A 15,222-nucleotide genomic window follows, 5' to 3' on the forward strand; every position below is an offset into this window, starting at 1 on the left:
AAAAAAAGAGTGTTATGGATAATCCAGGTCCTTTGTATGCCCATAGGTATTTTGGAATCAGTTTACCAATTACTAAAAGGAAAAACGGCTACTAGGATTTTGACTGTGATTACACAGAGTCTATGAATCAGACTGGAGAGAATTTAATAGCAAATCTCCTAACAAGGTCTTTAATTTCTTTCGGCACTGTTTTGTAGTTTTATATGTTGAAGTCTTGCTTATCTTTGATTAAATTCATTCCTAGTTATTTACATTTTTGTTGCTATTGTAAATGTTTTCTCTTTCAATTTTGAAATAATTACAAATTCATAGGAAGTTACAAAAATAATAGAGGGAGGTCCCGTGTACTCTTCACCCAGTTCCCTCAATGGTTAATTAACTCTTACATTAATTATAGTAAAATACCCAAACTAGGAAAATGGCATTGATAGAATGTGTACATAGAGTTAGTTCTATGTCATTTTATCGTATTTATCACATTGTGTAACTACCAATAATATTTCTTTTCCCATCGTTTGTTGCTAGTACATGTCTGGAAAAGTGCAAACAATGGTAACTAGGAAAAAGACTTTGATGGAATAGTTCTGTCAGAAGGATTTTTCTTCTTCAAAAACTTCTACCAGATTGTTGATTTTATTCATAAAATGACTGTTCCAAAAAACATATTTACTCAATCTCCAAGTTCCCAGGAGAATTTTGGAATTATGTGCTGGACAGAGGAAAAAAATAAAAAACACAAAATATGTGCCCCTTAAGTATATTCCTAGTATTATTTCACTTTGGAAAACATGGATGAAATTCAATTTTGAGGCAGAAACATCATGGGATAGTTCCTCAGCTCTTTAGGGCTGAACCTCCTCTAATAAGAATATGTTACTGTAAGAGCTCCTCCAACTTTTGATCTCTTGGTTAATCACTGGTGAGTGAGAAGGATTCTGAGACTGTAATATGTCCACTTAAGAAAAAAGAGGGTGTCCTCACTTGTTTATGATTATGAAGCCAGATATGTAATCTGACACCTTGGGTATTTGACTTAGGATGAAGTCAGGTTAAGATGATCTATTATTACATTTTATTCATGATAATGAAATTATGATTATTATTTTTTTAAGATTGATTTATTTGTTTTAGAGAGAGACAGTGGGAGAAAAAGAGAGAGAGAGAGGGAGAATCCTCAAGCAGACTCCCTTCTGAGCATGAAGCCCAATGCAGGGCTCAATACCAGGACCCTGAGATCATGACCTGAGCCAAAATCAGGAGTCAGATGCCCAACTGACTAAGCTATCCAGGCACCTCTTGTTTTGTTTTTTAAAAAAGTCTTCATGTGGGCGCCTGGGTGGCTCAGTTGTTAAGCATCTGCCTTCGGCTCAGGTCATGGTTCCAGGGTCCTGGGATCGAGCCCCACATCGGGCTCCCTGCTTGGCAGGAAGCCTGCTTCTCTGTCTCCCACTTCCCCTGCTTGTGTTCCCTCTCTCACAATGTCTCTGTCAAATAAAATCTTTAAAAAAAATTAAAAAATAAAAAAGTGTTCATGTTTTAGAGATCCTGCCTCAAAATCATCTAGAGTGGAGGGAGGATGAGTGAGGAGAGGGGTAAAGATAAGAAAGGCTGGTCACGTACTGATTTGCTGATGTTTGGTATTGCTTCATTATACTATTCTTTCTACTTTAATCATGTTCGATAACAAGTTTAAAAGCATTTTATTCACAATTCCAAATTTTCAGCTTCTAATCATTACTGAAAATTTAGTATGTAGCAGTAAAATCTGTAGAGTGACTCACCGGACATTTTCTGGTCTGAGTTTATCGAGAACCATCTCTATTAAGTCAGGTCTAAATTCTTCCAGTAAATATTCAGCTGTGAGCACTTCTTCTAGGGGATAATACTTATTAAAAGGAAAATAGATAGATAAATAAAATATGCAAGGCTACTATAGAGTCTAACTTATTAAAGCAAACAAATCTCTAACACATTAAACCCATTATTTTACACACACACCCCACATCCTCCTTCAATTAAATTTTACTCTGCTGGAAAAATTTCTTTTTTCTTTCTTACCACACTTGAAGCAGTTTCCTGTTGTACAATGATTTTGCAGTTAATCCCCACATACATTTACATGATAGCAAAATCACATTTTTTTTTTCAGGGAAAAGTGTAATATTTCTGGCTAAAAACTGAATACTTGTTAATGAAGAAAATTTGATAGTGAAATGCTGACACCTATAGGATTCTTAACATAAAGTACATACATTTTTATAAACAGAATTTCCTCTCAAATTTCTATGAATGAAATCAGAAAAGCATTTAGAAAGTTGTTGTGGGGGGAAATGGCTTATGTTTTTGGCTAGGGAAGAAAAATAATGTCGAAGATGCTTTCTATTAGTAAAAGCAACCTCCAATACACTCAGACTGATTCATTCATTCAACAAATATTTAACGAGTATCTACTCTGTGCCAGGCAAGATAGATCACGTCCCTGCTCCCTAAGGAGCTTATATTTTTTTTAATTTTTGCATACAATAGTACATTTAGTAATAACAGTAATTCATTTGGGGATTAAGACTCAAGGCTGAACTAAAATACTAAACAACAATGAACATGTAAGTTAGGAGAGGGAGTGAACAGAGTTTTAAAGTTTTTTGTTTTTAATTCCAGTATGGTTAACATAGAGTGTTATATTAGTTTCAGATGTACAAATACAGTGATTCAACAATTCTATATTACTCAGCGTTCATCAAGATAAGTGCACTCTTAAAAAAAAAAAAAAAAAAGATAAGTGCACTCTTAATCCCCTTCACTTATTTTACCCAAGGAGCTTATATTGTAATTGGGAGGGAGGTAGACAGTAAACAAATAGTGTCATTATAGTGATAGGTGCTATGAATTAAAAAGGGGCGGGGCGTGACTGGGATGTCAGGGAAGGTCTCTGTGAGGAAGAGACACCTAAGTGGAAATCCAAATGATAAGAACCCAGTCATGCAAAGACCAGAGAGAAGAGAGTTCCAGGTAGAGAAAACAGCAAATATAAAAGGTACTAAGAGGGAGGAACAAACTTAATGCTTGAAGATCAGGCAGGCAGGCAGGCAGCCAGTATAGCTGGAGGAGAATGAGAATGGGAGGGATGAGCTGGGGAGTTATACAGAACACGGTTAGAGAGACAGGCTGGGGCCAGATCACCTTGTAGGCCAATGTGACATTTTGGATTTTATTCGAACTCTGACAGGAAACTACTGAGGACTTGACACAGAGAGGAGAAACAATCTGATTTTGGTTTTCAAAAGATTACCAAGACTGGGATAATAAACTATAGTGTGGAACAAGAGGGAAAACCGAGATCCCAGGTAAGAGATTATAATGGTAGTCAAGGCAAGAAATGATGGTAGCTCAGACTAGGGTGGTAGCAACAGAAATGGAGAAAAGTAGATGATCTATATAGCTTTCACATAATTAGCAACTGACACATTGTAGAATTGAAAAATATTTAAATCGAAGAAGCAAAATGCCTCTGTATGAAAAATCCTATAGATGATAATTTTTAGGATGATGAAAATTAAGATTTTAAGCATTGCTTGGCATCAAAGTTTGCCTGGTTGCTACAAAGTCTAAAGTTTTATACTGCAGCTTCAATTTTTATCATTCATGTAGTACTAAAGGTAATATATGCAGGATCACAAAAATACTCTACATACAAATGTACACATAAAATAACAAACTTACATGCAATATTCCTGCAATCTTAGAGGTATAGCCCCGTGGCCTCTCTTTATCTTTAAACCTAAATGCAACAGCATTCAAGTCCTAAAATGTAAAATTAATCCAATTATACATAAGTCAACTACTATTTAGAAATACTTTAAAGAAAAAAAGGTTCTTTCTGTAGTGTTTAGTTTGCACTACAGACTTTCTACTCCACATGTAACTTTATCAGAAAAAATCAGCTATGCTTGATTTAGAAATGTACAGAACATGAATGAAAATAACCAAAACAGAATATGATTCTTTAGCCTAATTATTGAAACTATTAGTCAAAGAATTAGGAAAACAGGAAGAACCTTGCAAGATCAACAGTTGCACAGATGATCATTTTGTTGATCCATTCAGAGAACTGCACCCAGATTAGAAGTTCCTGTCCTAGGTTCCACAAGCAGAGTATCCCTTTAAACTTTTACCTAAGTAAAAAGGATTTCTCTCATCCTAAAATACATTTCAGAATCTCAATAGGCCTTAAATATAAAGTACATATTTTTATAAAACATTTAAAAGAAGGCTTTAAAATTCTGGAAGGGGTTGCCTGGGTGGCACAGTCAGTTGAGCATCCAACTCTTGGTTTCGGCTCAGGTCGTGTCTCAGGGTTGTGGGATTAAGCCCTGTGTCTGCCTAAAACACTCTTTCTCCCTCTCCCTGTGTCCCTCTCCCCTGTGTGCTCTCTCTCTCTCTCTCTCTCAAATAAATAAATAAATAAATCTTTAAAAAAAAAAACACACACAATCATATATATAAAACAATTCACAATTTCTTTGAAAGTTCATTGTAGATTTTTGTCAGCAGATCTGAAAATGACAGAGGCTCATGAAGCTTCAGGCAAACAGTAAGGTACACCCTGACAGATATAAGCTCAAGAAACTGCTGGCTTTCGGGGCGCCTGGGTGGCTCAGTTGGTTAAGTGACTGCCTTCGGCTCAGGTCATGATCCTGGAGTCCCTGGATCGAGTCCCGCATCGGGCTCCCTGCTCGGCAGGGAGTCTGCTTCTCCCTCTGACCCTCCTGACCCTCCCCCCCTCTCATGTGCTCTCTCTCTCAGTCTCTGCCTCTCAAATAAATAAATAAAATCTTTAAAAAAAAAAAAAAGAAACTGCTGGCTTTCTTCTGAGGGATAGAAAAGCAATGTCTTTTTCCCTCAGAAAAAAAGGTTACTTGATGCCTTAGCCCTAATTGTGCCCCAGATAGCCAATCAAAGTAGTACAACTAAGCTTTAACTAAAGCTACTACGCATTGCAAGATTTTAGAGTTTAAATAACGACAAAAACCCCCAAAACTTTAAATTTCACCGAGCCTTAAATTTAAATTAATTCACATATATATGTTTTCTGAAAAATTTCCTTAAGAAAAATTTTGGTGAAACAAAATTACCTTGCATTCTTGGAAAACCCATTCTTGAGGTCCTTCTGCACGTAACTTCTGAATGTATTGAAACATGTGCAAAATTATATCTTCAACGTGTACTGGAAAAAAAGGGGCATACTTAAAAACCATTCAGTCCTTGAATCCATCAAAGCAGTGAGCTCACTCCTAAGGTAAAGTCAGGTGAGTAGAAACCAGAGACTGGTTTTAGGGTCCCACACACAGGGCCCTCCAGGGTCTGGGATATGTGACAGAAAGGACTTTGGGGAAGTTAATGAGCCAATGAAAAGCCAAGTACACATTTCACAAGTGCAACATAATGACAGGTCGTTAAGAAGAAAAAATCATTCATGAAATGAAGGCCAAGTTGCGCATGAAAAATAAAATGGATGAATTATAAGAATTAAAGGTTTTATGGCTTTACAAATTAAACAGATCCACAGCATGAAGAAATTTTAGAAAATGTATCATAAGAAGTCAATTTTCATTAAAAAACCAAAAAGGTCAATACTTACATAATCCTTCCTCAGTCAGGTCCACATTAATGATAAAAAACATAAAACCTCGGGCTCCTTCCTTCTGTCCACCAACAAGAGTGTTTACCCAGCCTGTAACATTCAAAGGAAATCAAAACAGGGTTGTATGTGTGGTTTCTTTTAAGACAAAGAATGTTCTTTTTAATTTATACTATATGTTCCCAAGATATGAGAATGGACCACTTGCAGAAAAGAGCAGAAAAAATGGGTTCAGAAAAACCATTTCAGACACTGTGGAAGACTGATGGGATTTTTTGGGTTGGGAGGTTCCTCAGGACTCTTCAAGTCAGTTCCCAGGCAAGAGTAGACTACCACGCTTAAGTATTACATAAAAGCAGAGCCTGAGTTGAGAGGGGCTTTGGAAATCATCTACTGACTAGATCCTAGTACACCCTCTGGTCTGAAGGATAAGAGCAAGCAAATAAATAAGGTATACTGTTATTTCAGAAATGGTGAAGAATACCCAATGTGAGCTTTTACTTTCGAACCTCTCTGTTATTTAAAACATGTAGCACAGTATCTTTTGAAAAATCTAAACTTCACTGCACAATTCTGAAGGGTAAAACAATTATGGGGGGGGGGAACCCAAAGCAAAAAGAACAAAAGCACACTAACAACTACCACCTCACTCTCCCATAGACCCCAAACCAACCTACCCACAAATGCTCCTTCACACAAAAAAATCTAGGAGAAAACGAGAGCCAGAGTAAAAGGATGGGGGGTACTACACTCAGAAACTGGTGCCCAAAAGACTTACCCTTTGACTTCAGTTCTGATAACAGACTTCCAGGACCTTCATGACCAATGAGATGACCAAGATAATGGCCAGGATTTGATTTGTAGTATTTCTGAAGGTCAGGTATGGGAAAAGTCACATACAGATTCCTAATATCCTTAATGGGTACTATTTTGTAAAGTTGCTGGAAAAAAAATAATCAAGAAAGATTAGCTATATCAACTCCTACTGAATAAAATATTTATAAACTATGAAGAATACAGATTTTCATGGAAAAATCCCAAATTCAAAAGAGAATCAATTGCCAGAGAAAACTGTACTGACCACAAAAAGTAACTGGCCTGGGCTCTCTCTAAGTGGACTTTCATTACAGTTGGTGCACAGCCTATTTCTGGTCCCCTCGACCATGCGGCTCAATATGCTTGCCTTCTGGCACTGGAGAACAGCTTCTACAGTTTATCAAGGCTCTAACTACAAAAACTACTTTTAGCATGCAAAGATCAGGTATCTGTTGAATTTTTTTGGTGAAACATTATCCCTAATAAATGTGAAACTGATTCAATTATTCAAACAAATATTAAAAATTGTATAAACAGGGGTGCCTGGGCAGCTCAGTCATTTGGGTGTCTGCCTTGGACTCGGGTCATGGTCTCTGGGTCCTGGAATCAAGCGCCGTATCAGGCTTCCTGCTCAGCGGGGAGTCTGCTTCTCTCTCTTTCCCCCTTTGTCTCTCCCCACCACTCGTTCTCTCTCAAATAAATAAAATCTTAAAAAAAAAAAAAAAAGGATGAAAAAAACCTGTATAAATAAACCTTTCAAAATTTTTCATCTACACTTTGGTAAACTAGGCATATATTATGTCCATGAATTAAAAAAGAAAAAATATCAGAAATACATGCACTTACTTTAAGATGTTCTTCTTGGAAAGGGTGTTCAGGAAATTCTGGCAGTGGGACATTTTTGTTCTCAACTTCAGAAAATAACTTTACCACCAGATTAGTCAAGTTGTCTAAAGATTCTGTAAGAAAACAGACAATGAAAACAGAACTTAAACTATCATAACATGAGAGGTAGTATTTAAAACCTTAAGATCATATATACATATATAAAATCACTACGATTTTTACCTTAAACTTACACGTTACATGTCAATTATATCTCAATAAAGCTAAACAAAACCTTAGGATCTCCTGAAAAACCTTCCGACTATTAAAATGAAAATCTACGATTTTTTTAAAGCTTCATCTGATGAAGTTGAAGCACTCCGTTCAACCCTGTCAGTGCCTGTGTAACTTCTAAAGCTAAGCAATACCAATAATGATGATAACTCACACATGTCTAGCTCTTTACAGTTTAAAAACTGTTTCACAAATGTTGTCTTGCAATAAATTTAAAACACGTATTAAAGACGGTAATAGAATAATTGGCTGCACTTGGAAAACTATTTGATCTACAATTGCCAACAGGCACATACTAAACCATCAGCTGATAGATTATAACATATACTTTATAAATAGACACAATCTAAGCCCATTGTTAAAAGTCAAATGTTAGAGTCTGTGAGTGATTCTGTGGGGAAAGAGTACAAAATGATAAAAAAGAATCTTGGGTGGGGAGACTAGAGGACCTGGATCCTAACCCTGGCTTCCCCAACCATATCAACTGACTACCTGGTTAACCACTTCAGGTTCTGTAAAATGAGAACACTGGGTGAGATAATCACAAGCTCTTCCAAGGTCTAACATTATATGATTCTGTATCATGATGTGCCAAACTCATTCAAAGACTTGTAATTGTTGTTAGAATGATATGGCCCCTAAAGCTATTCTATGTTATCGCCTACCTATATTCTTTTATAGAGTTATACTTGAAAAGCTTATAAAGATGTATAATATGTTCACTGCAGCACTGTTTATAACAAAAACTGGAAATGACCTAAACATCTATGAGCATGTGAATATTATGAAATGTCTATACATTAGAATTTTATGCAGTCATTAATAAGGGAGAAATCTCTATGTGCTGATACAAAAGTATCTGAAAGCCCTATGAAGTGAAAACTGCACGCAATCTCAATTTTTTAACAGGCACACTTACATGTGAGTATATTAACAAAATCCCACTTTTGGAAGTATAACAAGAAATGACTTAAGGTGAGATATCTGAGGAGAGGGCATTGTCATCACAGGATGGGAGGAAAGAGAAAAACTTGATTTCTACTTTATACCTTTCTTTGTGGGATAAATTTTTTTCCATGTACACATATTTCCATCATTCAAAAAATTAAAAAGTGAAAAAAGGTTCTTTTTTTTTTTTTTAAAGTAATCTCTATGTCCAACATGGGGCTCGAACTCATGGACCCTGATATCAAGAGTGGCATGCTCTACTGACTGAGCCAGCCAGGTGCTCAAAAAGTTATCTTTTTATAAACAAGATAACCCCTCACCTTGATTCTGTCTCCTCAAGAATAGGTTATTTATAAATGGTATAAACATTCATCACCTGTTACTGTCAGGAAGCATTTGGATCAAGTAAGAAATTTCCCTTGATATTCTATGACCCATTTTGAACTTTTCCATGAACTCTTTAGAGAGCACTTAATCACTATTTGAGATTTGCCTTTATATCGTATGAAATTCTTTTAGCCCTATGAATATGGGCATTTGCACTTTACTTATTAAACATACATATTTTTCCTTCAATTTTTTGATATGTATGCAGGACCTCAAAATGTCCAGAGCCAAATATGAGGTGGACCAGTGGCTGCTTGTTAAATGACAAGTAAACTCAGGGATGGAGTGGGTGTATCTGGAGAAAGAGATGGCAGAGATATCTTTACGCACAGATGGAACATATGACTTGAAACAAGGTGGGCAGTAAACAAAGGTTTATCAACCTGAGGTGCTGGCTACAGTGAAGCCCTTTAGACTAAGCAAGGTTCTACCAGGTAGGCCCTTCGAGTATTTCTACCCTAAAAGCGTAAGTTCACAGTGTAGCTTTTTAAAGGTACAGCAGCTATCTGATACTGCAGTCTGTCTTCCCCACTAAGCAGTGCGCTACTGGAGATCAGGGAACTGAGTCCCTTTCACCGTTACATCGTGAGGACTTGGCAATCCCAGTGTCTGTACTTGATAGTTACCTACTTGCCAAGTTTCCAGGTAATTAGTGCTGCCACAACTAGAGGGATGATCCCGTGGGAGAACAGAGAAAAACCTTTTTGTCCCTTTGTGACAGAGATCCTTCCACATGGTTATTCTTTCTCTCCCCTCATCCTAGAAGAAGGAGCGGATTTTCTATTAATCCTCTGAGAGATCCTGTTTCCTCCTCATACCTCTTGTGCTGCAAGGACACCTCTCCCAGGTCCCTCATCAAGTCCACTGAGCTCAGCACAGGTCAGTCACACCAGGAGAGTGATGTGTATGCAATCAGGGAACTGAAACATCTGTTTCTTTTAGACACTTACTCTGTCACTTCCAATAAACAGGGAACAAGGAAGGCAGGCCTGCTGCCTGATTCATCTGTTGTCATTATCACTCGCCCAATAAGTGCTTACTGAAATCAAGTGTTTTTCATCTCAATACAACACAGACAAAAATATTCCCAGGACTAGGCTCTAAATACCAAGTGATATTTAACACTCTAGAACTAGCTACTGTTAGCAAGCACACAGAATTATAGAGACACTTTTTATTTCATTGGCTTCACCCCTTAGACCCATTTTATATCCTGGTTCTTATTACCAACTTAAAATATATAAGTTGCTTATTTTCTACTTACAAATGTAACATTTGCCAAAAGTAGAAAACTAACAACAAATGTAAAAAGAAAGAAACAAAATCGTTCATAATCTTATGCTTATGGGATGCTTAAAAGTAGCTACCATTTATGGAGCATTTGCTATGTGCCAGGCACCATGCTAAACATTTCTGCATTATCTTGATTAAACCTCATAACAGGTTATGAGGTAACACGCCTCCATTTTAAAAATGTAAAAATTAGAGTTCAGAGATCTGAAGTAACTCTGTTAGCTCAAGGCCACACAGCTAAGTAGGTGGTATATCTGGAATTCAAACTCAAACTGTAAGAGTCTAGAGCATGAGTTCTCAAGTACTATATCACATTAAATTTCTAGTATGTTTTTCTATTTTGTCTTATGTCTACACCATATATGTCTATTATAATTTTTTATAAATCCCCAAATGGATCATATAGCACATAGTTTTTAGAGTGCTTTTGCTTTCTATTGGACACATTAAGAATATTTTCCCATGGGGGCGCCTGGGTGGCTCAGTCGTTAAGCGTCTGCCTTTGGCTCAGGTCATGATCCCAGGGTCCTGGGATTGAGCCCCACACCAGGCTCCCTGCCCCGTGGGAAGCCTGCTTCTCCCTCTCCCACTCCCCCTGCTTGTGTTCCCTCTCTCGCTGTGTCTCTCTCTGTCAAATAAATAAATAAAATCTTTAAAAAAAAAAAGAATATTTTCCCATGTTATTAAAACACTGTCATAAAATTATTTATTCATTCAATATACATTTTACCATGTGTCTATGATGTGTCAAGCACTAACTCAGGCACTGGGGACAAAGCAGTGAACAAAACAGCTTCTATTCTCAAGTAAATTACTTTCTAGTATGGTGGGCAATGATAAATATTTAATATTTCAGGTGGTAATAAATGTTGTAAAGAAAAATAAAGCAGGTAGGAGAATAGAAAGTGAGAGAAGAGATGCAATTTTCTATAAGATGCCCTATTACATAGCTATAACATCATTATTTAACCCATCTTCTATTAATGAACAATCAGATCGTTTCTAACTTTTCACTAATACTATATTGACAGAAATAATCCTACTGCATCAACTTTTTGAACAACTCTGGTTATTTCCTTAGATTGCATTTCCAGAAGTAAAAACAAACTTTTTAAGGATGATGCACCATGTTAACCTGTTCTCCAGAAAGTCTAGAACAATTGCATAAATGGTATACATCATCACCAATACAAAAGGGCACTGCTCCTCCATAATGAGTATTACTTAAAAACAAAATTATGGTAATTTAACAGGAGGAAACACTATATTGTCTTACTTAATTTGCATTTAAAAAGTCAAACCTTTATATGGAAGCAGCCCAAGTGTCCACTGATAGATGAATGAAGATGTGGTGTATATATACAATGGATTATACTACTCAGCCATAAAAAAGGATGAGATCTTACCATCTGCAACAACACCAATGGAGCTAGACAGTATAATGTTAAGTGAAATAAGTCAGTCAGAGAAAGACCAATACTGTATGATTTCACTCATATGTGGAATTTAAGAAACAAAACAAAGTGTGGGGGGGGCGGGGAGGAGAGAGACAAATCAAGAAACAGACTCGTAATGACAGAGAACAAACTGATGGTTACCATGGGGGAAGTTGAGGGGGATGCGTGAAATAGGTGATGGGGATTAAGGAGTGCACTTTTGTGGTGATGAGCACTGGGTGATGTATGGAATTGTTGAATCACTATACTGTACACCTGAAACTAACATAACACTGTATATTAACCAACTGGAATTAAAAACTTTAAAAAATAAAATTAAAAAATAATAAGAAAATAAATAAAAAGTCAAACCTTTGTTTATATTGCAAATCATTTTTCCAGTGTATCATCATCTGCCTTTTTTTCCCCCGTTATCTGTCTTTTAATCTTGTTCCTAGTTTTCTGAATTGTTACAAGGTCAAATCTGTTAATCTTTCCCTTTATACTTCCTTTCTTTGCTTTTATATGTTTATAGTACCTACTAGTAATTTATATTTTTCTCAGGTCTCCATTTTAAATCATCTATACTCCTTTTTAGAACACAGAGTTAAAAACAAAATTCCTTGTTCCTTCTCCAACAAGGAAATCATTTTCAAAAGCCTCTGAGCAGATAAAAGGCCATATATCCTTCTCCCAACACTTTCAAAGAGCCAAATGGAAAACTTAAGATTACCCAATTCTATGAAAAATTTTAAGGATTCTTACCTCGACCTAACACACAAATAGCCATTAAGTTGGATGAATAATAAGTAGAATGGAATTTCAGTAGCTCCTGTCTTACATCAATGCCTTCTTGGTTTGGTCTAGTCTCTAAAGTATATTTGTTACCTGAAAAGGAAGAAAAACATTTCTTAGAAAAAGAAAAATATGTGGACTTTAAAGTTATGGAATTATTACTGACACTGCTATAAAGTAAACCTAAAAAACAGAGTTCTAGCTAACATACATAATGATTAATATGTCTGAACATAAGCTGGATAAACAGGAAAGAAGAATACAAATCAATAACATTTTAAACTACAGAAAGTCTTCCCTCAGGAACTTAAAGAGCTTTATGAAAATTATACACCTTAAAATCCCTATGAGATAGTAGGTATTATGAGCACTTATAGGACAAAATGAGATCTACATGGCCTCCATTCACACTTAAATTTTCAATTCCCTATGTGCTCCATAATTAATTGAAGAAAGTCACTGAGGGATCTTTTTGGAACTTGCCAAGTTACTTGTGGAAAGAAATGTACTATTCTTGGCTGAAACATTAAATTTGTGATGTGAATTCTCATGGATTTGATCTAGACTGGTAAAAATAGGATGCAATGCTATTTTTATAAGTCTCAAGCAATGTGTATACATATACACACACACACACACATACATTCATACATACATACCACGGAGATCTCTTAGAAAATTCAGTAACTCAATTAGGGTAAGCTAGGCAAGTCAAAAGCAAATGGTCACAATCTCTAAGTACTACCTTGCTAATAAAAATCCTGCCATTTAGAGACTGGGAGATGGAATTCTAATGACTGGTGTCTGCCCAAGAATGGCATCTTGACTAGATATACCCTAAAATCCTCATATAACAACCTTTATTGTTGTTCCTGCTTAAACTACTAAATGGGTTGCTGTATTTCATCTGCAGAGATGAATTGTAGCAGAACACATTCTTGGGGCGCCTTGGTGGCTCAGTCGGTTAAGTGTCTGCCTTCAGCTCAGGTCATGATCCCAGGGTCCTAGGATGGAGCCCCATGTCGGGCTCCCTGATCAGCAGAGAGCCTGCTTCTCCTCCCTCTGCCTACTTGTGCTCTGTCAAATAAATAAAATCTTAAAAAAAAAAAAACAAAAAAACCCACATTCTTTATATATTTTCTTTCCTTAAGTCATTATAATGGCTGTGCTGAACTGGCATCGGAAGAGTCCCTTTCATTAAGTTGGGTAGCTACAGAGAACCACCAGATAGTGTTCTTAGATCCAGTCTTTAGCCCTGTACAGCTGCATAGTCCTGAGCGAAGATGTCATACCTCAATGCTTGAATCGACAGATCTAGTGGAGAGTGTGTGCAAGCAACAGCCTAGCAGCGCTTGTTAAACTTTTTCTAGTCACAAAGCGATCAAATGTACTCAATATTCACTAGCAATAGCCTCCTAGCCAAGTTTTCAGGTTCTTAACTAGTCCTCAGTTTCCTACTTAAGATGCAGTTCAATCCCAGATTTGCTCTACTTGGGGTCCTGAGATATGCCCTCACTCTACTTGAGGGATTCAGGTGCTCTTAAAAGTATCCAGAAGAGGGGCACCTGGGTGGCTCCGTCAGTTAAGCGTCTGCCTTTGGCTCAGGTCATGATCTCAAGGTCCTGGGACCGAATCCCGCATCAGGCTCTCTGCTCAGCGGGGAGTCTGCTTCTCTCTCTCTCTCCCTCTCTGCTTCTGCCCCCCACTTGTGCTCACTCTCTCTCTCTCAAATAAATAAATATAATCTTGAAGAAAAAGCACTTTTTGCTGGGTAATGATTTGAAGTTCACTCATATTAAGGTAAAACTTGAGTACTGATGGTGCCTTCCTTTTCTACTAATTGAAGATTCTAAAAGCCTCCATTCCAGAGGTATTAGTCCTTACAGTTTCCTTAGTTATTTAGACTGCGAAGCTCAGATTTCTATAATATGTGAACTAAATGACACACCGGGACACTCAAGTTTGGAGAAATTAAGCTTTATTTCAATAGACTATAAATGTGATAGTGTGAGATCAAAACCAGATTTTTAGTCTAAATGTCATCTGATTTGCCTACTCACAATCAGGTCAATATTCTCAGTTTAAAAAAAGCCCTCAGATCAAAGATTATGAAGACCAAGATCATGGCCTCCATCTAGAACTTAAAAGTTCCCTCAGGTTAGCCAGCTCTAGAATATTCTGCTTTAATTTTAATGCACCTGAATATCCTACCATTCTAGTCCCTGTCCTTTATCTTTAGGCCCATTTTAAAAATAAGAGATAGGGGTGCCTGGGTGGTTCAGTCGACGGAGCATCTGACTCTTGGTTTCGGTTCAGGGCATGAGGCTCAGGTCATGATCTCGTGGCTCTGTGCTCAGTGGGGAGTTTGCTTCTCTCCCTCTGCCTCTGCCCCTCCCCTGTGCCCACATGCGCCCGCTCACGTGCACGTACTCTCTTTCTAAAATAAATAAATCTTTAAAAAATAAATAAAAGTAAAAATAGAGATAAAGTAGGAACATACACCAAACACACTAAAACACAGATCATGGCAAAACACTCACAATGCTATATTAAAATGAACCAAAGAACTGTGACAGAATACTAGACGAGCAAAGAGAATGAATAATCCACTGTTTATATGCAACAATATAAATGAAGTTCACAACCTCAAGGTAGAGTGAGAGAAGTCAGACACAAAAGAATATACACTTTTTCATTTCATTTTTAATAAAGCATAAAAACAAGCAAAACTAACCTGCGTTACTAGAAGTCGGACAGAGGTTACCCTTAGTGGATGGATAGTGACTACAA

At 36.9% G+C, this 15,222-nt stretch overlaps 1 protein-coding gene across 4 annotated transcripts in view; it reads right to left on the reverse strand.

The window, feature by feature from the left end:
* Positions 1–15,222, reverse strand: part of IDE (insulin degrading enzyme) — a 111,056-nt gene that overhangs the window by 41,612 nt on the left and 54,222 nt on the right. For 3 of the 4 annotated variants that reach the window (XM_021700127.1, XM_021700126.1, XM_021700124.1), the window contains exons 5-11: positions 12,403–12,525; positions 7,301–7,413; positions 6,417–6,579; positions 5,639–5,731; positions 5,133–5,224; positions 3,721–3,801; positions 1,782–1,885 (exon numbers count right to left, since the gene is read on the reverse strand). In XM_021700127.1, coding sequence (XP_021555802.1) covers positions 1,782–1,885; positions 3,721–3,801; positions 5,133–5,224; positions 5,639–5,731; positions 6,417–6,579; positions 7,301–7,413; positions 12,403–12,525 — 769 coding nt within the window. The remainder of the gene's footprint in view (positions 1–1,781; positions 1,886–3,720; positions 3,802–5,132; positions 5,225–5,638; positions 5,732–6,416; positions 6,580–7,300; positions 7,414–12,402; positions 12,526–15,222) is intronic. The other variant, XM_044916107.1, reaches the window with a different exon arrangement.

Source organism: Neomonachus schauinslandi, chromosome 6 (genome assembly GCF_002201575.2).
Source record: "Neomonachus schauinslandi chromosome 6, ASM220157v2, whole genome shotgun sequence".
Taxonomy (NCBI): domain Eukaryota; kingdom Metazoa; phylum Chordata; class Mammalia; order Carnivora; family Phocidae; genus Neomonachus; species Neomonachus schauinslandi.